The 27,693-nt window shown below is 36.7% G+C and overlaps 1 protein-coding gene and 1 pseudogene across 5 annotated transcripts in view; one reads left to right on the top strand and one right to left on the bottom strand.

The window, feature by feature from the left end:
* The window catches only part of MYH10 (myosin heavy chain 10), a 130,765-nt gene that overhangs the window by 11,353 nt on the left and 91,719 nt on the right, over positions 1 to 27,693 (top strand). For all 5 annotated transcript variants that reach the window (XM_039847308.1, XM_039847311.1, XM_039847307.1 and 2 more), the window contains exons 3-4: positions 10,107 to 10,263; positions 17,240 to 17,267. In XM_039847308.1, the coding sequence (XP_039703242.1) occupies positions 10,107 to 10,263; positions 17,240 to 17,267 (185 nt within the window). The remainder of the gene's footprint in view (positions 1 to 10,106; positions 10,264 to 17,239; positions 17,268 to 27,693) is intronic.
* Positions 3,198 to 3,318, bottom strand: LOC120590027 (uncharacterized; annotated as a pseudogene).

The following is a 27,693-nucleotide window of genomic DNA, read 5'->3' as shown; positions in this document are numbered from 1 at the left end:
CCTTGATACAACTTGATCTTTAAAGGAACAGTAACCTCAAGTGGGAGAGGGTAGCTGTGTAGAAAGGGCTTCCTGATAGGAAGTGAAGCCTCTAAAGAGGGCTGTCCACAACTCATGACAACTGGCAGGGAGGATACCAGGGAATGACTATCCTGACTTAATTTTCCCACCCTCAGTCTCATGCTAATGTCTCCCATTGGCCAAACTCAGTTGGAAGCCAGAGGAGAAGGGAATCTGATGATATATTTCTAAGGATCATCCTCCAGTTCTATTTGAAATTGAATTTTGTCTACAGTGTAAGGTAGGGACAAGATTAATTTTTTTTCCAAATGGCGCTGCAACTGACCCAGTACTATTTACTGAAACAGCCCTATGTCTGTACTGCTCTGAAGTGCCTACCACCTTTGTTATAAACCAGGTGTTCATTAATATGTTGATTTCCTAGTCTTTTTCATGGGTCTATATGCCTGTCTTTGGACCATTAGACATTGCCTTAATTATGACAGCTTTACACACACACACACACACCCCAAAAACCTATTGGAAATTTGAGATTTTATTGATTCTATAGATCAATTTGGGAGAGAAATGAGACCTTTGTAATATTTGATCTTGTAGTTCATGGATATACTCATTCATTCAGTTCTTAATATTTCTCAGTGTTTTATGGTTTCCTTTGTAGAGGTCATGTACTTCTTTTGTTGGATTTTTTTGGGGTATTTGATTTTTGGATGCTATTTAAACGGTGTTCTAAATACTGCTTTCTAATTTTTACCATTATGTACAAATGCAGGTTGCTGTGTTTTATACAGTTAATTTTTGTGTTGACTTTATATTCACTGACCTTACTAAGTTTATTTATTGATTGTAATAGTATTCTTTAGGATTTTCTGTGAACAAAATATCTACAAATAATGACAGTTTCCTTTCCAATTCTTATATATTTCTTTTGTCAATGAAAGAAAGTCCAAACCTATAAAAATTTTTTGTGAGTTTGAGCCAAAAAGAAAAAAAAAAACAACGGGACTGCCCTAGAAGTAAAATCTCAAAGATTTGAGAAAATGCTCTGGAGAATGGCAATTTTGTAGTTCTTTTTATACATTTAGGATCAAAGGAGGTGGTTACATTAAATCCATTGCTGGTAGATTAAGGAGACAGGAGGAAGCAAAATGATGGGATGAGGGGCGGGGTCTTAAGAACTGGATAAAAAGCAAAATGGAGAGAAACATACCTCTTTCACATTGGCGGGTACAGCATAGTTAACATTTAACATTTACAGTAAATAGGGATGGTATTAGTAACAAGAAAATGAGAAGTTTTAGGGTTGTCCTGTGAAGGTAGTTATGCCTCTGAGAGACCTAGGAAAGATAGTTACTGACATTTCAAAGATATGTTATCTTGGACAGGTCTCCCTTATAAGACAAAGATGAACCTTCTATTAAGGCATCTGTAGGCCTAGAACAGTGAGTGCCCACCATGACCTGCCCAGTTAGAAGTTTTAATCAAACTGCCGTGTGTGGTTACTTAGGCACTGTGTTTGTCAGCCCTGCCAAGCAGCCCTCTGAGGTTGTCAGGTTTGCTACATAGCCCCTCTTTTCCATTCACCTTTGACTTGCTCGTTGCACTGTCCAGGACCTTCAGTAAATGTTTGTTGAATAGAAGTAGTGATGGGAGGCATCTTTGTATCATTCCTGATCTCAGAGAGAAAGCTGTCAACATTTCAGCATATACTAGATTCCTAGATTCTGTTTACCAATGTTTTGTTTAGGATTTTTACATCTATATTCATGAGTGAGACTGAAAAATTTCCTTGCAATGTCCTTCTCATATTTTACTATCAAGATTATGCTGATTTTATAAAATGAATTGAGGAATATTTTCATCTTTGTGTGTTCTCAGGAAGATTCTGGATAGGATTGATGTTATTATTTTTTTTAAATAACAATATTTTATTTGTGGGGAAATTTTACTTTAATAGATACAGAACTCAGATTTTAAACTTGTATCAGTTGTGATAACTTCTAGGAATTTGTCTTAGTCTAAATTTTTAAATTTATTGGCATATAGTTGTTCATAATACCCTCTTATTTTCTGTAGGATTTGTAGTGATGTTCTCATTCATTATACTGATAATTTGTTCTATCCTTTTTTTAAAATGAGTCTCATCAGAAGTTTTATCAATATTATTTTCAAAGAATAAACTTTTGACTTTGTTGGTCTTCTCTTCCTTCCTTCCCTCCTTCCCTTCTTTTCTTCCTTCCTATCTAATGACCTAATTCCTTATCTCTCTACCTTTCACACATTTGTTTTATTTCTTTCCACAGTCATCTGCTGCATAATGATGTTTCGGTCAGTGATGGACTGTATATATGACAGTCATGTCATAAGGTTGTAACAGAGCTGAAAAATTCCTTCCACCTAGTGAGGTGATAATGTCATAGCACGACACATCACACAAATACTTACTGTTGTGTTAAGATTGCTTACAGTATTCAGTACAGTAACATGCTGTACAGGCTTGCAGCTGAAGAGCTATTGGGGAACAGAATTTGTCACCCTAAAATATGTCTCTTTGGCATAAGGATTATTTTAGGCTGGTTAACTTTGAGAAACAGCAGACAGGGAGTAGCCCTGAAAACCAAGCATAAGTTGCCCTTTGTAAAAGATGCTTAACAACATTTTTAAGGGAATTCTCCATTTGTAAGGGGACTTCCTTCTGTACTTGGAAGAGGGGGGAATGACCTTGTCTCTAGAAATGCTTATCAATTCAGAAGACCTATATTTGCATAACAGCCTTACCTGTGTTTACTGTTCTTTCCTGGTAACCTTCTATAACTCCCTTTCCCTACCTCCAACATCTTATTTTCAGCTGAAAATGGTATTTAAGGTGGTAGCTTAAGGCATTTTTGTGAGTTACTCAGTTATCCTGGGTCTCTTGCATGTATGCAGAAGGTATACATATTATTAAACTTTTATTCGTTTTTCTCCTTTTAATCTTTTATCACAGGATGTCTCAGTCAGGAACCCAGTAGGAGGGAAAATTAGTTTTCCTCCCCTACAGAGCAGTAGGCTATCCCATCTAGGTTTATGTAAGTTCACTCACTCTATGATGTTTGCACAAGGACACATCGCCTAACAACACATTTCTGTGGGTTTTATTTGTTCATTCTCTAATTTTTGTTTTTTTATTTTTTTAATACCTACAGCACCTGGTCTTCCTAGGTGGTCTCCCATCCAAGTGCTAACCAGGCCCGAACCTGCTTAGCTTCCAAGATCAGACGGGATCGGGGGTTCGTACAGGGTAGCATGGCTATAGACTCATTCTCTAATTTTTAAGATGCATAGATCATTGGATTTTTTTCAGGTAGTCATTTTCTAATATGTACTTTAAAGGTTATAAATTTCATTGTAAATAATAAGCTTTAATTCGCAGTAATTATATGTTTTAATATGTAGTATTTTTATTATCATTCAGTTCAAAATAATGAGATGTCCTTGTTGACTCCATGGGTTATTTAGAAGTAAATTGTTTAATTTCCACAAATAAGAGGATTTTCAGGTTTATTTTGTTATTTCTAACATAATCTCCCATTATCAGAGAACACACCCCGAATGATTTCAGCTCTTTGAAGTTTGTTACACTTGCTGTATGGTCCATCATATGATCAGCTTAGATGAACAGTCACTGTGCACTTGAAAAACATGTATCCTGCAGTTATTGGATGCAGTGTTTCATATGTGCAGTGTCATTCACTCTTATCTGCTCATTCTATCAGTTACTGTTAAATTCCTTATTTCTCTTTTTAGTTCTGTTATTTTGTTCTATATACATATTGAAGTTATTTGATTATGTATGTACAAATGTAGAATTTTATATCTTTCTGGTGAATCACCATGACATGATCTTCATTTTTAGTAATGCTTCTTGCAAAGTTTACTTCGTCTGACATTAGTATTAGTTTGGACCTCAGAGCGTTTGAGCTCCATTTACTCCTCCCCCCAAACTTATGTGCCACTGTTGTTTAATTCTCTATATTTTGAAACCCACAAGATATTTATTTATACTTAATCATTCAGTTCAGTTTTATCCATTTAGTTTTATCCATTTACTTTCTATTGCTTTTTTTTCTACATCTCATAGCTTCCATCTTTCTTTTTTGAAAGGCTCTTATTTGCCTGACAGTGTCTGTATTTAATTTTCATTTAATTTTTTCCCCTAGATTTAGAATTCAAAGCTGGCAGTTACTTTTTATCAGCCTTATGAAGATACCATTGCATTGTGTTCTGCCTTCCATCTTTTTTTCTGTTAAGAATTCAGCTCGTGTTGTTTCTTTGAAGGTAATCTTTTCTTCCCCCCATTGGCTATTTATAAAATTATTTCTTTGCTGTTGGCTTTCAGCAGTTTTACTCTTTACTCAAATGTGCTTTAGTAAGGTAAGCTTTTCTTTTATACATTCTGCTTGGAGCTTGGAGTATTTTTGAATCTGTGGCTTGATGCCTTTTGTCAGTTCTGGAAAGTTAGTAGCCATTCTCCCTTCAGATTCTGCTTCTGCTCTATTCTCTCTTCTTGGACTCACATACCTTCTTTGTCAGGCCTTTTGATCACGTCCCATATACTTCTCACATTCTTCTATATTTTTATCTTGTTTTCTCCCATGCTTCAGTCTGGATATTTGCTTCTGATTAAAATGTCAAATAACTAATTCTTTCTTCATCTGTGTCTAATTCGCTGTTAAATACATCCATTGAATTCTTGATTTTAGTTATTCTGTTTTTCAGTTTTAGAATTTTCATTTGAGTTTTCTTATAATAGTTTCCAATTCTCTGCCAGAATTCTTAATTATGTCTTTTAATTACTTGAACCCATTATTTATTATCCAAGATAATCCCAGGCAATAAAAATAGACTTAGAGGGGATCCAGATATATTATCTTGTATTTTAGTCATAATTGTTGCCTTACATGCCAGTTATTATATATAAGAAATCGTGAAGGTAATTTGACGTTCTGGATGACATTAGGCTCAGTCTAGAATGCTGCTCTGGGCAGGTAGTTAGAGGGCTAGCACGTGTTGATCAGCCAGGGATTGACATCCTTCTCAACGAGGCTGCAGCCTGGTCTATTTCCGGTGTACTTTTGACTCTTAGAGTGTAGCCATCGGGGTCCCAACTGAAAGCGCATGGTATTTACCCTCATCCTGGGTTGCCAGAACTCTTTAATTTTGTTCTCCTAGCTTTGCATGCTGCTGAAAGCTCTGCTCAGCTTTTTACTTCTCAGCAAACTTTGGGGGTTTGTGACTATTATCTGCGTAAAAAAGAATAATAATTCTGTATCCACAAATATTCACTCACTTTTCAGATTTTCCTTATGTCTCGTAAATGTTTATAGTTGGTCTGTTTAATTGAAGATCTAAACAAGATCAATGTATTGTAATTTGTGGTTATGTCTCTTTTAATCTATATGTTTCCCCTCTTAATTTAAAGAAATAAGGTCAGTTGTGTTGTAGAGTTTCCCATATTTTGAATTTTGTTGATTGCATTCCTATGGTGCTTCCTATAAAGTGGTAATTAGTTTCAGAGGCACATAATGCCAAGTTGTCTTTCACTTTATGATGTTGAGATTGATCAGTGAATTATATATATAGTAGTGAATCAGTTTGGATTTTGGTAGCCCTATTCATACATTGGGAATGTTGCCATCTGCCATTCACCTCAGGGCTTGAGCAGCCCTTGGTGAGCACTGTCCAGATTCTTTACTTCATTAGGGTTTGCAAAACCCTAATGCCATCTAATGCCATCACTCCTTTTGTGTTTATTTGCTTGATGAATTCTTTTTAACTCAATATATATTACCCTTTCTTCCACATGCACACAAATTTTCCTTCGAGTTTATTTTTGATTATTGTTCTTTTTACAGAATTTCAGCCTTTCTCCTCCAAAAGAGCAATAATGATTAATATTTTGGTTATCCTTTCTCTGCTCTCCATTCATCTGTCCTTTTAAGTGTTGTTTTTTTTTTATTGGTTTTACCTATGTGCCTGTTTTTATTATTTTACATTTGTTCTGTTTTTCTTTAAGAAGGAAGCTCTCTCTGAATGTGTCCATTCTGTCATTTGACTTCCTGATACCCATTCGGCTTTTTTTTTCTCTACTGTGGGTTTTAATTTTTTATCGTTTCAGATGATTCCTTACAGTTTTTCCTTGCCTTGCCTCACTTCTTTTTCCTTCATGCATTTCTGTTTTTATATGTAGAATCCATATTACATTACATTCTGTTGCAGCTATAAACTTATGTCCTAAAGTTTTCTTTTAGCTTATTTTGTAGATAATTTCCAGGTGTAACTTCTTTCTCTGAATCCTGGATGATGATTTTCTCCTTATTACCTAAGGTTTTTTGTTTTGTTTTAATACACATGTGAATTTTATCTAAGTGCAGTGTTTGCAAATGGTGTGAGTGAATTATTCTTTCTTCCTTTCTTTTCTTTTGGGCGATTTCTTCCGAGAGCTACAGTTGGGGTGTAGGTTTACGTGATTATCCAGTTCAATCTCCTGTTCCTTATATCTGTTCCATTACATTGATAGCTGTATCTGCCTCCATTTCCTGGTTCTCTAATCCTTTGAACCTATGAAATAATGTATACACATATTGCTGCTTATTCTTGCTTTCTTAAATGGAGGCCTGACACTTAAAGGATGAGTTAAATTTCCCAATACTAGACAGGAGATGGGCATTCCAGGTGGAGTGATCAGCATATATAGAAGCCTGGAGGCATAAAGCAGCATAGCCTGTTTGAAAAATTGTCAAGTTTTTTGTACAAATATTTTTGTATATTTTTCTACAGTACATAATAAAGTTAGTTGGTGTCTTAAAGGCTATGCAAATTAATCCCACAAGCCTTTGTGATTCTTCAGAATTTTCTCATGACTTTAGCAATTCAATATTTCCAACTCCTCACTAGGCATTCTACTGGGCTCACCCATTATAATGAATCCCTTTTAACATATTACAATCTCAATATGTTGAAAGAGGATTCATTATTTTTTGCCCCACAAATCAAATTATTTTTCCTGTCTAAAAGTAACTTTCAGTCTCTAAAACTTGAAAACCTTGGAGTCATCTTTAACTTGTGTCTTACTTGGTTTTTCTCTATTCACAGTAACTGACTACTGTTGAGTCTCCATCCAGCTTTCTCCGTGACTCATCCCTTCTCTGTTTTTATATTGCCTTTTCTCTCATCTAGGCTGTTATTGTACCAGGACTGTTTAAGCAGTCTCTACTTCCTGCTTCTCACCTCTTTCCTCTTCACTCTGTTTTCCATATGGCTGCCAGATTTATGCTTTTTCACAAATGCTTATTTCTTTCCATCGCTCGTCTCTCCTGAACCTCTAGTGCCTAATCACCTGTAGAGGACAACATCTGAATTTTGACCGTCTAGGCTCTTGTCACTCACTTTCCACAGTACAAACAATGTTGGCTAGACTGCTTCTCACTCTGCCTTGGATGTATTCTGCCACCAAATTTTATGCTTTTACTATTTCAATAGAGATTCCTTTTCCCTCCTTTTGATCTAATAATCTTTAAAAAAAAAGATCAAAGACTACATAGGTCTGAATTTTGAACCTAGTCTTATAGTTTCTGACAAGATGGCCTTGACTTTCAGAGCCTGGGGCTTGTGTGTTCTGTTCCGGTAGAGCTTCTCTACTATTTATAATTCTTGTTCATCTTTCTCTTTTAGTACCACTCTCTTTTTAGTGCCATATATTGTATCTTGTTTGTTTACTGTATATTGTCTTCATACTTGGAGTGTATGTTTCTTGAAGGTGCTTTAATATCTTGTGCATTTAAATACTTCAGTGGAGTTTAATTTGAACTTTAAGATCTCAAAGAAATTATTTTAACATATTGCCCTCCTACCATGTGCCTTGGGGAAGACAAAGTGATACAGTATCAGTTCAGTTATCAGTTATGCAGGAGCCAACCAACTCTTAAGTTAATTTTCCAGATAGTTAGAACTTAGCTCTTTAAGTACTTAAATTTAGTAGTATTTCCACTTAACCATTTATTACTGCTTCTCTTTGGCAAGCACAGGATACCAATGATTATTTAACCTTGTTTTTTGATAATTTACTCATATTTGTGAGACTTACTCATTTTTGTCATCCTAGTCCTCAAAAGTACCAAACACATGGTAGACCTACATGTTGGAATTATTTCTGATTAAAGTGTCATTGTCATGATTTGTTACCATGCCATACATTCTATGGGAGTTAAACTGAATTTGCGTATTTTAACTTTCTTGAAGCTTTTTTTTGCCAGTCTATTTTCTTCTTATAAAAGTAAAGTACAGAATCTGTAGTTTCACGATAGACTATGATCTAATTTTTGAATTAAAAAGTGAGGTTATATATATTCATTGAGATATACAGTTATGATTTTTTTACTGTATATAAATGAAATGCGATAAAAAATTATTCAGATTGCCTCTCAGCTTTCTCATCCTTAATACGATCTTTGTTTTTATTGTGTCATCGCCTTTCTGTCATATGGGTGGCAGAGAGAAGCTGGACTAGTTTGAGAGACTTGATTAGGAGAAAGAGGCAAGTCGATGGGGTGAGAAGTCGGAGTTAGCCAGGATTCTCTTGAGCTGTACTGAGAGAAAGCCAGCACTGTGAAGACCTAAGTGGTCAGCAAAGGAGGGGCAAGTAATTACTCTGGCCTCAGGCAAACAGGGACAGATGTCCGTCTGGTTGGTTCAGATGTAAGGCTGCCCAAAAGGGCTCTTTGCCTTTTGTCCCTTACTATACCTCTAATCTATGTAGGAAGGGCACTCCACGTTAGAGCCTTCAGTTGTGAGGTAAGGAAAAATAGAGGAGAACAGCTACAGAGATAGTTCTGATCACTTAACAATCTTTTTTGGCAGACTTTCATTCTCTTGTTTTAGCATTTGCAACTGCAGTATTTAAAATAGAGCAGTCTCTAGAGTGCCTTCTGGTGGCAACTGCCAAGGGTTTCAGCCCTTATGAACACAGCTGTTGGTTAGAATCCTGCTTAGTGATCCCTGGGGAAGCACACCATCACTTCTCAGCCTGGGTTAGTGTCCTCTTGACATTAGATGAGGTCTACCCAAATCACCTTAAATAAAAGGTCTGCTTCATAATAGGACTAGGTGTCCTTTCTAAATACTTTCAGTCCCTCAAAGAACTGGAGCATCTGTTCTTGTTTTTCCATAATTCCCAGGGTCAATTTTGTAGATTATTCTACAATGAATGATTTCCATGTGAATTAAACAAACCCAAAAGTCGAAAGTGTTTATAGTATCACTTCTGAGTACTGATTACCTTACTGATCAGCAAAGATTTGTATCTTCTAGATAAGAGACTCTTAAAAATCATCGAGGATCTCCAAAAAATGTTTGTTTAGTGGGTTATGTTTATTAACATTTACTGTATTAGAAATTAAAAAAATTTTAAATATTTGTCAACTATTTCAAATATAAAAATAAACCATTTAAATATAAAAATAACGAATTGTTATTTAGCTAAATAAATTCACTTCAAAATAAATGTATAACAAGTTAACGTAAGTTATTTTTTATGAAGGAAACTATATTTCCCAAACAGAAAAATTAGAAGGGTGAAAAGTTTTACATTTTTGTACATCTCTTTAATAATTTTCTTTTCAGATAATTGTGGCTATTCTTCTTTGATACTATACCCAAACTTAACAAATAGTATTTTCTTAAAGATTAGTTGCAATGTGGAATCTGAAACTATATTAGTGAACTGTTCATACCTTATACCCTTGGGAAGGAATGAGTATGAAAAGACAACATACTGTTTGAACCTTGTAAGAGCCCTCTGAAGTCACAAAGCACATATTATTATTTCCATTTTACAGATGAAGGGATTGAATCCAGGAGAGTACCACTTAATAAACTCTCTGTGAGAGAACTACTTGTGGTTTGGAATTGCTTATCATGGGCTAGATTTAATGTGGGGAATTGGTTTAATTATCTAAAGGATAAAGGTCCCCTGTCCAAATTACTGTGTGGTTTCTGTCTGTGTGATATATACATTCTTTAAACACTGTATTTTATTTTTATTCTAGACTTATTCAGGACTCTTCTGTGTAGTCATAAATCCTTACAAGAATCTTCCAATTTACTCGGAGAATATTATTGAAATGTACAGAGGGAAGAAACGTCATGAGATGCCTCCGCACATCTATGCTATATCTGAATCTGCTTACAGATGCATGCTTCAAGGTAACTGGAAATGTCAGAATACTAAATACTCAATTTCTTAAAAGTAATTAGGTTTTTTAAAAGATTAAACTTTTAAAAGTATTTTTTAAAAAGATTAAAAAGCAGTAAATATTATAGAAAAACTATGAATTCTTAAGATTAGAATGGGCAAAGTGGCCATTTTTTATAGGAAGCGGGTGTTTGTTGCTTCCTCAATACTTCATGTTCATTTTTATGTTAAAAAGCATCTAGTTTTTATATACATTTGATCTCCACCACAAGTCAGTATAACCAAAGCTCTCTTGCATTAGGTTTTAAAACCAACAGGAATAGCCAACAGGAATAATAATAGAAAAGGTGGATGCTTCATTAGGGAAAGAAAGACTATAAAATATTTCTGATTTAAATGCATGTAAAGGAGACAATAAAAGTTAAAAGGCAGATGTCAAGTTGGTTGAATTTTGATTGTTTTCTTTTGGATTTAGAATGAATAATAAATTTGAAGTCATTCATTTCAACCATGGCTTTCAACACAGTGGTCTATGGAGGGACATTGTTTTTGAAAACCAGAATATTACAGTTTTGAATGCATTTAACATTACCCAAAAAGACTACTTTACATATAGGCCTTCCTACTGCTATGTGAAGTCTTCTGTAATAACTCTACTTCTGTGTCCTTTTATTTTTTTTTAAATAAGTTGTACTAGGTATCATAAAATCTATGCGGCTCTTATAAAATAGTCTCATGATCACCAGGAAAACAGGATATGCTGCATCCACCTATCATCAAATTGCATGTTATGAAAAAGCCATCTTGGTGACTGGGTATGAGATAGTGTGAAGGAATTAAAGTACAATACCCATTTTCTACTTCACGTTTTATTTGGATACTTTTACATACCAGGTCCTCTGAGGCAAGTAGAAAGTACTTTAAGACTAGAACAGTGTCATAGATTGATAATGACAGGTTCAATACCCAAAATCAGCTTAGATTTTAAAAAAGATTAATAACCTTTCTTAGGTTTGAAGCCAAAGAATATTAAGAAATGGGTATGGCTGTGATAAATTGCTACTAGATAATGGAGAAAGAAGAATTATCACCTTCGTTTTTGGTCCAGTATCTCTGTTAAGAATAATCTTTATATGCAGAAAAGCATTTGTATGAATGAATAAACTTTGCCTTATATGGGAGAAGAAATTGGAGTATGTACACTCCTTCTGTAACTGAATCCATATTTCCTCCTCTAAACAAATATGTTCTATAATTGAGATTGCTGACCCTCTGGTCTTTGAAGTGTTATATAGAAGGGAAGTTTTCCAGAAGTCTGGGACAGGCTCACATATATAATTCTAATTTTTAAAAGAGAAGAAACTCCAAACTGCCAAGCTTAATACACCTGCAAGGGAAGGTTCTAGAATCTACTAACAGTCTAAAAACAGCATGAAAACACTGTCCACATTACTTTAGCTTAGGAAGAAGGGAAATACAGTAAACAGAGAATTAGGACTTCTACATGGCCTTCCGTAGTTTGCCACGATAGCCTCATGGCTGTATGCTGAAAAGTTGTGCTTGAGGTGCTGATTAATGATTGGCCAGGCTTTACAGAGTGTGCACTAATGGGCTTGTGCCTTTTCCAATTTCTTTATCAGTATACTGAAAAATGTGGAATGCATGCCCATAAAATTTGTAGATCACATGAAACTGAGAGGGAAAATAAATCATTTAATGAAAAGAAACAGAATTTAAAAAAACATCTTGACAGGTTGAGTGGGGAATTAGATCTAACAAAATCATTAGCAGAGATAAATGTTAATATCTCGTTAGTAGGTTTGCACACCAACTATATGGATACAGAATGAGGAAGATGTGGCTTATCAGCGTATCATACCATCATTAATGCTAGAATGAACATTGATTGAATATTACTATGTACCAGGCACTGAGCTAATTGTGTTATGTGTATTATTTAGTTTACAATAACATTTCTATAAAGTAAATAGGATTGCTATTCCTATTTTACAGAGGCACAAGAAGTTAAAGATTTGACCAAGAAAATGTAGATAGAAATAGGTATGAGCTAGGATTCAAAACCAAGGCAATGTGACACATTCTTATCCACAAAATTTCTATGTGAAAGTTAAAGAGAATTACAGTAGTTGATAGTTTTGATTACATAATAATTAAAAAGTTTGATACAGAAAATAGAATTAAAAAAACCCACTCTAAACACTGTGTCATATTCCATTCTGTACGTTGGGGCTACCTGCCAATGTACTACATATGCAACACATTTGGGTTCAGACGTCTGCTAGGGTAGTCAACAGCACATGCAGTTGCTGATGAAGCTCATACTACCTTCCAATGGTGGTCAACCTAGGTTTTCAATTACAAATGTGAGCAAATGTGAGTAACTGGGCCTGTGAAGAGCATCTGTAGCTAGAGAGGGGACCATGCAGAGGATTCAGAGCATATGGTCCCACTGAACAGTGTTTGTTTGTTGGTTCGTTTAATGTAAAAACAGAAGAGAGCTTAATTTTTTTCTTAAGTTTGGATTCTATGGGATAGTGTATTGAGAAAATGCAGTGCACCTGGCACAGTAGTTGATCAAGAACTATTTGAATGAATGAATGAATGAACGTAAAGTTCTTAGACATAAACTTGATTACAGAAATTACAAACTCAGTTTTTATTAGATTTATACCTAAATATAACATATACTTTAATGTAACTAAGCGTTACATGTTTTCAGTGTTAAGTGGAACGTAAAATTTTTAAATTTCCAATTGTCTCCTGTTAATGTGTAGAAATATTCTTTTTTAAATATACTGTATATTGACATTATATTTTGTGACCTTGCAAAACTCACTTATTCTGGAAGGTTTTTTTTGTAAATTGGGATATTCCGTACAGACAATCATGTCCTCTGTAAATAGAGACAATGTTATTTCCTCCTTTCTGATACTATGCTTTTAATTTTTTCTCTTGCCTTGTGATGTTGAATAGGTGTAGTTAAGAACAGACATCCTTGCTTTGTTCCTGATCTTAGGGGGATGGCATGCAGTTTTTCCCCATTAAGGATGATGTCAAGGAAAGGGTTTTTTTTGTAGATGCCCTTTATCAGGTTCCCTGTATTTCTAGTTTGCTGAGGTTTTGTTTATTTGTTTAATCCTGAATGGATGCTGAGTTTTATCAAATGCTTTTTCTGTTTTTATTCAGGTGATTATATGGTTTTCCTCTTTAGTCTGTTGATATGGTGAATTAGATTGTTTGCCTTTTGGATGGTGAGCTGACCTTTTGTTCTCAGGATAAGCCACTTGCTCATCATGTGCATTGTCCTTTTTATATATTGTTGGATTTAATTTGCCAACATTTTAAGAATTTTTGTGCCCTTGCTTATGAGATATTTGCATGTCCTTCTTTTATTATAATGTCTTTTTCTGATTTTAGTATCAGGGTAAGGCTTGTCTCTGAATGAGTTGGGAAATGTTTTTTCTTCTTTAGTTTTCTGAAGAGTTTATATGGAATTTGTATCGTTTTTTTCCTTAAATGTTTTGGTGGAGTTCACCAGTGAAGCTATATTTTCTTTGTGGGAAGGTTTTTAATTACAAATTAAATTTCTTCTTTTTAATTGAGGTATAATTGACATATAATATCACAGTAGTTTCACAAATTCAATAGAAAAAGGGCCGTTCAGGTTATTATTTCTTCTTGACTAAGCTTTAACAGTTTGTCTTTCAAGAAATCGTTCCTTTCATCTTAGTTATCACGTTTTTTGATATTATATGGTTCCTAAAATTTCCTTATTATCCTTTTAGTATCTATGGGATCTGTAGTGGTGTTTTCCTTCAGATTCTAGAGATTGATAGTTTGTGTCTTTTTCCTGATTGTTTTGGCTGGAAGTTTATCAATTTCCTTGATTTTTTTTTTTCAAAGAATCAGCATTTTGTTTCGTTTCATTTTTTTTCTTCTTTCTGTTTCGTATCTCATTGATTTCTGTTTTTTTTTTTTTTTCATTTCTTCCTTGGACTTACTTTGGGTTTGATTTGCTCTTTTTTAGTTTTTTTAAGGTAGGAGCTGACGTCATTGATTTAAAACCGTTTTCACTGTTGGAAAATATGATTTAATTTGACATGGATTTATTGAGTACCTTCAGAAATGGTATGTGGTTTTGGGGGCGGTGCTTTGGAAACCATGAACTATCAAATGCGTCTCTAGTCTTTAGAAGGCTAGTTGCATTTTGAAAGTAAAATTGTTTCCCTTAAATATCAATATAAGGCCGTGTCTGGTTACATTAGTAGGTTTTTAGAGATAAAGATCATTGCTAACTGTTGTCGTGCTAAAGTTGGTCCTTGAAGCGTATAGAGGATTCAGTGAAGCAGGAGAGAGGAGTAGAACAGTCACAGTTGGAGAGAATCTTGGTGGTTATGAAGCCCTTCCCCTTATTGTACTGATAGTGAAACTGAGGCCCAAAGTTAGTACAAGACCTGACAGACCAATAAAGAGAATAGATAAGTCTCATTATAAGAGAGTTATTTTGTTTTGTTTTTCGTTGGATGCGGGAGTGAGAAGCATGGGGGAATGAAGTATGGAGCAGATTTGAAGGGTAGATTGTGGATGTATAGGTCTCAAATTTCAGACAATGATAATAGCATGTACAGAAGCAGGAAGAAAGCCATTTTGAATTAATTAGGTTAATTTGTTTTTGTTTGGGATTTTAAAAAATATATAAACCAGTTCAGAAAAGCCATAAAAAAAAACTTGGCGTAGTGGAATTCTGTAGAAATTGCTCGGACCAGAAGAATTTAGGAGTCTGAGGGTTCATATTTAGAGTAAATAAGCAGACTTGTTAAAACCTAGTTTTATAGGTAAAGAACTTGAAACCAGCAAGGGATCATGCCTGATTTATAGATACATAGTCAGTGTGCAGCAGAGCTGGAACTAGAACAAAAGATTCCATTTCTCGCTCTCTTGCCAGTGTCCAGTGTGATAACCTAGCACTGACTTTCTCTCAGCAGACCTTAGGCTAAACCGTTAATTCTGAGAGTAAAGAAATATGACAATCTCTGATCTCAGACAGCATATTCTACTGGGCAGGCAATTTGCAGTATTGTCTGTCTAACTTCAAAATATGGTTAAAAGAAGGCAACAGTGAGGAGCCCGAGAGGGAGTGGGAAGGTTCCCAAGAAGAGATATAGATGAGCTGAGCAGGAAAGGATGCAGAAATATCCAAGTAGATGTGGATTTGGGAGGAGCATGTCAAAGAAAGGACATGGCATGACCTCCGGGAAAATTAACAAAGGAAGCAGATATCAATTATGTAGTCCGGTCGCTGCCTGCAGCAGCCAGAAGAAAGACCGAAGCAGAGGTTAGGAGCTACAGGCATACATCACTTCATTGCCCCTTGCTTTGTTGTGCTTCACAGATGTTGAGTTTTTTTACAAATTGAAGGCAAGACCCTCCACCAGCAAAAAGATTACCACTTGCTTAGTTGCGATACTCACTTTATTGCGGTTATCTGGAACCCAACCTGCAATAGCTCTGAGGTATGCCTATATTAGGAAGTAAATTAAATTAGGCTTGAGGTTGCAGGCAGTAAATGTTCTCTTTGTAGAACTTGTTTTATGCATAGAATAGGATGTATATTTTACCAATATTATATGAAAAGACTATGACATAGTGAATAAGCTGTTTCTCTTTCACGAATGTAAAAATTCCTGAACTACTGAGATCCTCATCGGGCACCTGATGGCATCCACCAAAGGGAAAGCAAGTACAATGTAGGGAGTGACAAAAAAGCTACCTGGGCCAGGCCCCATGACCACAGTCTCTTTCAAAGCAATGGCAACCTTGGTTAGTAGTACTGAGAACACAGGCACTAGAGGCAGACCTATCTGAGTCTCATCCCAGCATCATTGCCCTCAGTAGCCATGTGACTTGGGAGGATCTCATCTGGGAAACCTTGGGAAACAGTTCTCATCTGTAAAGTAGAGATGATGATGCTCATTAAGTGCTTGGAAATCATACATCCTATGCTGGTGGTTTTGGGCTAGATGTAGGTTTGAATTTCATCTTTTCATTTGAAAAATTAAATTGAATAAATGATTAATCATTTTAAAGTCATGTTAGATTTTTTTCATTGTACATTCTTTCCTTATTTTTTGGTATGTATAACATTTTGACTTGAGACACTGACTAAGCTTTATATTGGTGTTTAGCCTTCAACCTTCTTTTCTACTCAGTGTTTGATACTAGGTTTTTTTTGTTTTTTTGTTTTTCTCCTTTAAGATCAAATTAATAATGATTCCTCTCTGGTAGTGGATAGTCTTGGAGTCATTGAAAGGCATTGGTTTTCCAAACCTGGCCTTGCAACAGTGTCACCTAGGGCAGTAGTCCCCAACCGTTTTGGCACCAGGGACTGGTGCTTCTATGAGAGTCTAATGCCTGATGATCTGAGGTGGAGCTGAGGCAGTGATGCTAGTGCTGGAGAGCAGCTGCAAATACAGATGAAGCTTCACTCCCTCTCCCACTGCTCACCTCCTGCTGCACGGCCTTGTTCCTAACAGGCCATGGATTAGTACCTGTCCCCGGCCTGGGGGTTGGGGACCCCTGACCTAGGGAACTTTGAAAGGGGATTTTTAAATCCCTACCCAATGATTTAGCAAAGGTGGAGCTCCAGGAAGTACATTGTTATAAAATTTCCCAGCTGAATTTGATAAGCAGCAGGGCTTGAGGATCAGAGTTGATGAGGCATGTAAGGTCTTGAAAGCCTGGGTTGTTATTTACCCTCCAGAGAATCTGGCATAAGAATAAGAGAACTTGACTGGATTTAGGACTGTGTGATAGGGTTGGGGAAGAGTTAACGTAGTAGAGTTATTAAGAGGAGTAGAGTTATTAATATTTTATAGGCTATTATTGGAACTTTATTATGTCAGATATTTTTAAAACCAGGCAAATGGTCACTTTCTTTTTTTTTGTTTGTTTTGTTTTGTTTTATAGATCGTGAGGACCAGTCAATACTTTGCACGTAAGTAAATGTTGAACGTTCAGACTTGTTTTTGATTCTGTTGGGAAATAAAGCAATTAATTTTTTACATGGAGGGAGGGGGTAAAGTAGAGCAGTAATTTTTAAGAGTTTAATGTAAACCTTGTAGTTATCATTTTAAGACTAAGATTATATAAGTTGCTTAAATTTGGTATTACTGTTTGGTTGTCATACTGGGCTTTTCACACATTTCATGATGTTAATCTCTGAAGCTTACATGTTTAGTTTGTATGTCCAACTGTTGACCTGCTGAACATTTCAGTAATTTATCCATGTTAGCTAGTAGACATTATTGATTATGTGCCTTGTGAACTGTGTGCTAAGTACTAGAGAGTCAAGATTGAATAAAACAATATCCACGGGAGGAGATGATTAGATTTGCATTTTAGAAAAACCTCTTTGGTGGTAGTGTAAAAATGGATTGGTGGAAGAGTTCAAACAGGAAGACCAGTAAGGAGGCTGTTCAGTTATCTAGGCAGGAGTTGGAAGTGATTTCAAGTAGAAAACTAACTGGCCACGAACACAGAGAGAAGTGGATGAATTTAACAGACGGACTCCCCAGGACTTGGTGATTTATATGCCTAAGAAGAAGAAACTAAGAGAGAAGGATTTCAGGATGTCTCCAGACATGGGCAGGTGGGACCAAGAACAGATTTAGAGTGGAAGATTATGAGTTTGGTTGAGGACACATTGACTTTGAAGTGCCTATGGCTGGCTCATCACAGTGGAGCTGTCCGCTAAGCTACTGGGTATGTGGATGTGGGACTCAGGAGAGAGAGCTCTGCCAGAAATGCAGATCTGATGAGTCATCAGTCCCAATGCTAATGGAAGCCATGCCAGTGAGTGAGATTGCTTTAGAAGAATGTGTTGAGAGAGAAGGCAGACTATGCGATCCTGAGGAAAAGCGACATTTAAGAGTCAAGTAGAGGACGAGGAGATGCAAAGACCGCAAAGACGGCTAAAATGATCTACCTTAGAGGCATGAGGGTGTGATGACACAGCAGCCAAGAGAAGAAAGACAGTTCAGGAACAAGGGGGAGTGGTCAGCAATATGAGATGCTGTTGGATTGAGTGAGTTATACAGAAACGTGTGCATAGGATTTGGCAGTAGAGCATGACAGATGATGGCAGTGGACTGGGTGGACTGGGAAGGGAGGTGGAAGCCAGACTGCAGTTGAAAATGAAGGGGAAGTGAAAAAGTTTTTTAAAAACACCAAAAAGCCACTTTCAAATAGTTGAGAAAGTGAAAACAGTAGTACAGGCATACCTCAGAGATCTTATAGGCTCCGTTCCAGACGACTTCATTAAAGTGAGTATCGCAATAAACTAAGTCGTAATATTTTTCCTGGTGGAGGGTCTTGCCTTCAGTTTGTAAAAAACTTGACACCTGTGAAACACAGAAAGTGAAGTACAATAAAACAAAGTATGCCTGTAGTTAAATAGGAGAGATAGAGAGAGAATTTTCATTGTTGTTACTGGTGGTGTCTTAAATGTGGGAGAGATTAAAGAGATTAAAGAGAGGGAGATGGGGGCAGGAAGAGAGAACTGAGGGAGCAAACAGGGAGATGAGATCCAGAGTACAGGGGTGGATGTCTGGGCAGGGCGGGGTCGTGGGAGATGCGACTCCTCTCCAGGTCAGGGAGACAGATAGGTCTTGATGTAGGTAAGTAGGAATGGGAAGGCTGGGATTAAGAAACTTCTTATCTAATGGTTTCTCTCATCGATAAAGTAGAACATTTGGTGTCTAATAAGCAAGGGGAGGAACAGCAGGATGGGTCTGAGGGGGAGGAGAGGTAGAAATAGCTGACACTAGTCTGCTTTGTTGTATAAAATTTCTTCTAGAATTGTTTAGCCTCTGGATTATAAAAACTAGTTTTTCCAAAATAACAAACCACCCTGAAACGAAATGGCTTAAAACGGTTTTCCTAGTAGTCGGGCTGGGCTCAGCTGGATGGTTCTGCCAACCTGGGCCAGACTAAGCTGTCTCACCTGGGGCTCACTTACTGCATCTGTGGTCACCTACTAGGGCAACTAGGGGCTGGCTGACTGTCGGCTGGGGTGCCTTCGCTTCTTCTCCGCATGTCCCCTCATTCTCCAGCTGGTCAGCCCTAGTTTTAACATGGCGGCAGAGTTTCAAGAGCAGCAAGAGAGCAAACTCCAATGTGTGACTGTTGTTCAAACAAGTTTCTTATTATGTCCCACGGCAGTTCCATTCCCAAGCAAGACACACAGCCAAGGTCAGTATGGGAAGTACTGCCAAAGTGGGTAGCTACAGTAAGGTGTGAAACAATTGGGGCCATTGCTTAGACAGTCCACCATGATGGTATGGAATGGAACCAGATCCAATCTACCAAGGGTGGAACAATTGCAGTTTTTGCAAGTGGGTGCAAATGGGGGCCAGTGAAGCATGAGAATTGAGGATATTGACAAGCGCAACTATCACGATGAATCATGGGATATGGGCAAAGAGGAAGGAATTGATAGGGAGGAAGTAGACAGGTCAAAAACTAGAGGTCTTGATGAAATGGAACAGATAATCTTGGGGATACTGGAGTGTCGGAGCAGAAAGAGTAGGCAGTGTGGCCACAGAAGATGAGATGCTAACACCTAAGATGTGGCCACAGGAGGGGGTAGCTGAAGAAGAGAAGTAGGAGGAGGTCATCAGAGTTGAAGATGTCACAAAGCCAAGGGACCTGGAGTTCAGGATATGTCATTCACACGAGGAGTAGTGGGGCTTGACCATATGCACAGGAGTGAATGAGAGCTATGGCCAGGGTGAACTTTTTATAAGGCTAAATTATTTCACTTAGATATCTGAGATATTATTGTGAGATAGTATTCTTCCTACTTTTTTATAATAAAAAGTACTATTTTTTGAAACAGTGGAGGGTTTTTTTTTTGTTTTTAATGATCATGCTAGTCAAAATTAATCCGACCATGAGAACCACTGCTACTGCTGTATGTAACATCAGAGAGGAGAGGCTGAGGGAATGAGGGGTAGGAGCTTTTATAATAAGAAGGTCTGGAAGCAGCATTATGGAGAGTGAGAAGAATGCCCCTGACTTGTTTCTTTCTGACTCGCGAGTGTGTGTGTGTGTGTGTGTGTGTTGGAGAAAGGATGGTGTTCACCTGAGAAAGCTGCCTGGGGAAGATCCAGGTTCCAGTAAGGCTAGCAAGAAGAGGGAGCGTTCAGTGAAAAGGCTGAAAGTGAAGGTGACTTTGCTCAGCATGGCATGGGGGTCCCAGAGTGTATAGAGAAAACAGTGGGGCAGGAGTAGAAAATAACAGCTTTGTTATCTGGAGAAAGAAAACACAGTATGAGAGCAGCGTGTAAGAATGAAAAGTGACCAGAGGAACTGACATTTGAGGCAGTGGACAAGGATGGCGGGAGTGTAGGTCTGAAGGATTCCCTAAAGAGTTCAACTCTCTGAGTCCCTGGTGGTTAGAAGAGGGGACTTGGGCCTTAGGGGAGCAATAGCTGTGGCTGGTACTTATTGGCTTCTTTCTAGTGGATTCTTAGCTCAGGTGGGCAGGCATGCAAACAGATTAGCTTCTAGACCCTCATCCTTGTCACAATCCTGGGGGCTTCTTAAAGAATCAGTGTTTGATGAACCTTTCAGACATAGAGGACAGCAGATGAGAAATAGTATCAGACAGTTTACAAGTAATTTGATATTATTGGAGCATAAGGTGTGAATAGAGAATAAATGCCTGTTTAAACTCAACATGCCTAAAAATTAACCTTTACTCCTGTATAAACAAGACGCATCTCCCAATTTCCTGATTTCTGTCATTACCACTGTGTTTCAGGACTAAGGCTTAAAATCTTGCAGTCTATTTTGACTCCTTTCTCTTTTTCATACCACTGTTTCTAGTTAGTCACCTCATTCGACATTTCTTCTTTCTTTTTGTCCTAGTCTGGCCCATTTCAGTAGATCCTGACTGACTTCCTTGCCTTTAGCCTCTTCCTCCCTCCAGGAAGGAAGTATGCCTGCTTATTCAACAAGTTCCAACCCACGTTGATTATTTTTCTCATCAGGTCCTTTTTCATATTTACTGCAATTCATTCCTTATTTGGGTCATGTGTATCTGTTTTATGACTAGACAGTAAGTAGGAACTGTGACTTATCTTGATTGCTTTTTAAAAATTATCCCCCTTTCCCCGCCCCCGCCCCCGAACCTGGTGCCCTGAACCTGGCACCCTGAACACAGTATGTACTTAGAAATGGACTAACATTTAAAAAAAAAAAAAGACTCTCCTAAGTAGAAACCAAGAAAACAGGTTTAAGTATAGCTTAGGTAGGAAGTTTTAGAAACTAACGATACCGTATGTATTTTCAAAGGGTAAACCTTTCTGATACCATTTTTAAAAGGCGTTTTAAAAGGCATTTTGAAACTTCAAAACTACACAAAAATAGAATAGTATGTGACCCTCCCCCCATATGCCTGTCTCCCAGCTTAAATGATTTAAAAAATTTCACCCCATATTCTTTATTTTTTCCTTTTTAAACCCTTGCTAATGTAGTTCCTCAAGTTTTTATTTTTAAGACAATTCAAAACTGAATTTTACTGAAAAATTGAAAGAATGGTACTTGAAATGCCCATATACTCTTCATTTAAATTCATCAGTTCTCTCTCTCTATACACAAGCACTTTTTTTTTTTTAACAATTTGCAAGTCAGCTGCAGACATCCAACTTTACCCCTAAATACTTCAGCAGGTGTCTCTCTTAAGGAAAGAGTGTTCCCCACATTACCACAGACCATTATCACACTTAAAATTAATATTGATTCAATAATATCATTAACATTGATTCAGTAAAATCACTGTTACAGAAATTTGAATATAGAATCCATATTTGATTTTCTATAATAGTCCTCAACGTGTTTTTATAACTCTTAAAAATCCATGATTCTATGAAGGATAATTCCTTGCATTCATTATATCTGTTAATTTTGATTCTGTATTCTAGAATAGTCTTCTCATTGTTTTGCTTTTTTGTTTTTTTATTATGTTGGCTTGGATTCTTTAAAAAAAAAAAATCACTTATTTAGAACCTGATCTGTAAATGTCTTCTAAAAATTATCTGTTGCAGTGCAGTTCTGACGCTGACTTCCCAGGGCAAAACTCTTCCACGTGATGCCCGCACTACAGACACCAGCCACAAGCTCGGGTTCACAGGCCATGGGCATTTCTGACAAAATAACACAAATGTTGGGGTTGCCATTACCCCCTCAGATTCAGTAGTTCTCTAGAATGACAAATCAGAGCCAGCCAAAAAAAGACACATAGGGTGGGGACCGGGAGGATCCCAAAGAGACACTTCCATGTCTTCTGCACACTTTCCCTCCTAGCACGTAGTTGTATATATCACCAACCAGGAAGCTCACCTGAATTTCAAAGTGCAGAGTTTTTACTGGGTTTCATTATGTAGGCATGATTGATCGAATCACTGGCCACATGGTTGAATTCAGTCTCTAGCCCTCCTCCCTTTCCAGGAGGTTAGGCTGATAGCACTTGGATCAACAGCCCAAACCTCTAATCACACTTTTGGTCTTTCAGTATGGCCCGTTCCCATCCTGGGACTATCTGGGTGCCCACTATGGGTCACCTCGTTAGTATAAACTGTCAAGGCCTGTGTGAATAACAAAGATGGTTTAAGGACTTAGAGACACCATCCCATGAACCAGGGACAAAGACCAGCCAAATTCTTTATTGTACAGCATGAGTTAACAAAGTCACAACTAGAATCTAGTCACTAAAACTCTCCAGGAAATGAGCATAAGTGAGCTACATGTTTTCTGCTCGTGAGCTAGGGAGGAATAGAACTTGTGTGTCGCTCTTCTGCGGTGTCGTAATCAGGGTAACCCTGCATGCAGTAAGCAGGGAACCAGGTGCAAGACACACACTCTATTCACTTGGTTGGTTTGAGAGATCGTATGACCGTTTTCATGATTTTTTGGAATGTTTGGAAGCAGAAAACACTTGGGGAGTTTGACAGAACGAAAGGTTAATGAGTTCTAATTTACTTTTGTCACCAAAAAATGACCATCGCCAACACTAGTATGTATAATTTGATGGTTATTGTGATTTTAGACTGATGTTTGTCATCAGTTAATAAGCTAGTATTTATTAGGTAATAATAGGCTAGGTAATTCTCATAGAGATCGGTTATCTCTTAGACACAGAGCAGCAGTCATCAAGTACCATGTTTGGTTTGTTTTGTTTTGTTTCGTTTTTCTTTCTCTCCCTCTTTTCATTCCTTTTTCTTTCTTTCAACTTTTCCAAACATCTTATTATGAATATTTTCATAAAGCAAAACTGAAAGAACTTGGCAGTCAAGACCCATATATCCATTACCTAGATTCTGCCACTAATATTTTACTGTGCTTGCTTTATTATATATTGATCTGTTCATCCCTCTGTCCATCCATCAATCCATTCTATTGTTTGTGTTGAGAGGTAAACTTTTTCTTTTCCAGCTTGGGCCCAGTGGTTGGGGGTCTGCAAATTAACTGACAGTAGACAGATTAGCAGGAGAAAAGACAAGGTTTATTTACACATGCATGTGGTAGTGCTTGGTAAGAATAACTTGCTGAATAAACAGAAATAAAAGACTTATACTATATACTAAACTTGACAAAAAGAGGGGAGTTGGGAGGATTAGGGCTTCTAGGGGAAAATATGGAGGATTCTCTTGGGCTTCATGATGCTAATGGAAGCTGAATTTGCACTTCATGGAGCTAAGGGTTAGTCTTTCGCCATTAGGAAACTCCCTGTGATGGGGGTCACTGGCAGCTCTATTTTCTGGAGGCTCTGCTTAAGGTTAGATAACGTTTCTTTCTGTGGCTTCTGATTGTTCAGATGTTTTCAGTCAAAATTTTCATTCTGCTTTAATAGGCTATTAATCCCTTAATTTGATGCATTTCAAGTTGAATTGCAGACATCAGTATACTTCCCCTTAAATAACTTCAGCGTACATAAAGCATATATTAACTAAAGTTCAGAATTTACATCTTTGTCTTTTGAGACAAAATTTACATATAATGATATGCACAGATCTTAACTGTACATGGGTTAAGTTTTTCATGTAACCTAAACCTCTGTCAAGATAGAGAACATTACTATTACCATCACCCCAGAAAGTTCCCTCTCGTATCCTTCCAGCAAAATCCCTACCTCTCACTTCTTTTAGCATCGTCCTATTTTAATTTCTAGATACCACTGGTTATGATATTTAATAACAGTTTTTGGGTTATAGAAGCTGAATTGCAACTTAAGAAATATGAAAATGAAACAATGTATCCTACGTTTAAGAAAACATGATACATCCTGTGGCGCCTTCGGAGACCCACCAAATAAAGGACTCCAAGAGTGTATAACTAGGGTCTTCTTAAATTTAGTACAGAGCTGACCTAATTAAGTTTTTTGTATGAGAATAACTGTTTAGTCAATTTCATCTAGTAGTTATTTTATACTACTATACTACTAATTACGTAGTACCATAAAAAGGAAATACAATTGGAAACAACATTTTTTAAAAAAATCCAGTGGTTCGATAGCTTCTGTTTAAGCTTTACTTTTTCAGTCATTTACTCTAATTTACCACCCCCCGCCAAAAAAAAAATGAACATATAATTTACCCTCTGGTCTCATCTGCCTAAAACTCTCCAACTAGTCTTCATTTCTGCAGACTCGGACCAGGCAGTGTGAGCTCCTGCTTAAGGATCCAAGCCCCCTGCTTCATCATTATTCTAGTATCCTGCCAAATTCTTTGATGAAGACACTCAGGATTTCCTTTATCATCACAGAACAAAGTCTTTCACACTTGCACTCCATGTAATTGGAAGTGAAATCCTGTTAAGAGTGTAATCCTCATGTTGACTTTCCTTCTCATTAGAATTAAATTCACAAAACAGTCACCCTTGGTGAGGAATTTACTCTGTTCTCTAAGCCTCCCTTTTAAAGAATACTGTTTACATTTTATGAATAACTCCTGGTTAACTCAAGTGTTTCTCCTTTTAAGTATATTTGAATATAATGTAACAATTGTAAAACAATATTTCACATAAGCCTTCTATCAGGCAGTGACAATAGATTTTTTTCGTTAAGAAATTTTATGTCATGTACAAATATTACATTAAGTGGTGATGACCAAGTCAACTTGGATTCAGAACAGTTGATTCTTACTATGAGTAACATACCTTAAAAGTTTTAAGATAATCAAATCAATAGAATTGATTAAATAGTAAAGCAACCTAGAAATAGATCCCATAAATGTAGTCAACTGATCTTTGACAAAGGATTAAAGGCAATACAATGGAGCAAAGTTAGTCTCTCTAACAAATGGTGTTGGGACAACTGGACATCCACATGCCAAAAAAGTTAATCTAGACCACAAAAATGAACTCAAAATGGATCATAGACCTAAATGTAAAATACAAAAACTGTGAAACTCCTAGAAGATAACATAGGAGAAACCCTAGATGACCTTGCATATGATGTGCCTTTTTTGATACAATACTAAACACACAATCCATGAAAGAAATAATGGAAAAGCTGGACTTAATTAAAATTAAAAACTTCTGCTCTGCAAAAGAGAATGTCAAGAGAATGAGAAGATAAGCCACAGGCTCAGAGAAAATATTTGCTAGAGATAACATCTGTCTGATAAAGGAATGTTATCCAAAATATACAGAGAAGTCTTAAAACTCAACAATAAGAAAACAACCCAATTGAAAAATGGCCAAAGATCTTTACAGACACCTCACCAAAGAAGGCATACGGATGGCAAAATAACCTATGAAAAGATGTTCTACATCATATATCATTACCACTACATACCTAGTGGAGTCACTAAAATCTAGAACATTGATAACTCCAAATGCTGACGAAGGTGTAGAGCAAAAAGCGCTCCCATTTACTGTGGGTGGAAATGCAAAATGGTACAGCCACTGTGGAAGACAGTTTGGTGGTTTCTTACAAAACTAAACATACTCTCGTGATATAATCCAGCAATTGAACTCTTTGGTATTTACCCAAAGGAGTTGAAAACTTAAGTCCAAACAAAAACCTGCACACAAAAGTTTATAGCGGTTTTGTTCACGATTGCCAAAACTTGGAAGCAACCAAGGTGTCCTTCAGTAGGATAAACTGTGGTACATCCAGTCGATGGACTGTTATTCAACGCTTCAAAAAAAAAAAAAATGAGCTGTCACGTCATAAAAAGGCAGAGAAAACTTAATGTATATTCCTAAGTGAAAGAAGCCAGTCTGAGAAGGCTACGTACTGTATGATTCCAACTATATGACATTCTAGAAAAGGCAAAACTATAGAGACAATAAGTTGATCATTGGTTGCCAGGGGTAGCAAGGAACGGGGAAATGAATAGGCAGAGCACAGAGTATTTTTAGGGAAGTGAAAACACTCTTATACTAGAATAGTAGATACAAGTCATTATACATTATACATTTGTCTAAACCCATAGAATGTACAATACCCAGAGTGAATTCTAATACAAACTATGAACTTTAGATTCATTCTGGGTAAAAAAAAAAAATGCACCATTCTGGCGAGTGATGTTCATAGTGGAGGAAGCTATGCAGGGGCTATATGGGAAATCTCTGTATCTTCCAATTGTGTTGCAAACCTAAGACAGCTATAAAAAAAAAGTTAAGTCTTAAAAAATAGCTAAGGCAACAGTGTGGTGTAATTGAAATATCATTGTGCTGTCAGTCAGAAATCTGCTATTTCATATCCCAGCCTATCATGAACTAGCTCTGTGACCCTAGGTCAATCAGTTAGCTTTTTTTAGACCTCAGATTGCTTTTGTAATGACTCTTTGTTTTAGATGTCCTCAAGTCTTAAAACTGGGAATTTTTAGATTGTTGTATCTGTGTCTCAATGATAGCTGTGTTATGGGGAAAAAGAAGTATGCAAATTGACTTGTAATTAGAAGTTTAAAATGTTCTAGGCAAAGGTAACAGGAAAAGGAACTAACATCTTTGCAAACATCATCTCCATTATTGTTTGCAAAACCTTTGTTATCCATGTCCACATGTCACATTAAACAGGTCTTAGCTAGTGTGATAGAAGACTTGAACCCAAGCCTAACTTAATTATAAATCCTCTGCTTTTCCTAGTAAGCTGCTAACAGAACAGAGTTTTGAAACTGTAGGAAATCAACTAACGCTATAAATACATATAAAATACATATGTATATATATATTACATATATATATATACATGTAAAATGCATATGTATTGTTTTTCAAATTGAGGTTATCTAAAGCAGGAACTTCAGGCAAAGGGTGTTTTTGAAGCTAGACTGAATTTGTTGTTACAAATTGTCAGCAATAATAAAAACAAAACTAATTAAGATCTGAGAAAAAGATTTTTCCGTGGTCCA

This window comes from Pteropus medius, unplaced genomic scaffold (genome assembly GCF_902729225.1).
Source record: "Pteropus medius unplaced genomic scaffold, Ma_sr-lr_union100, whole genome shotgun sequence".
NCBI classification, from domain to species: domain Eukaryota; kingdom Metazoa; phylum Chordata; class Mammalia; order Chiroptera; family Pteropodidae; genus Pteropus; species Pteropus medius.
This window is presented reverse-complemented; position numbering and strand designations above follow the sequence as displayed.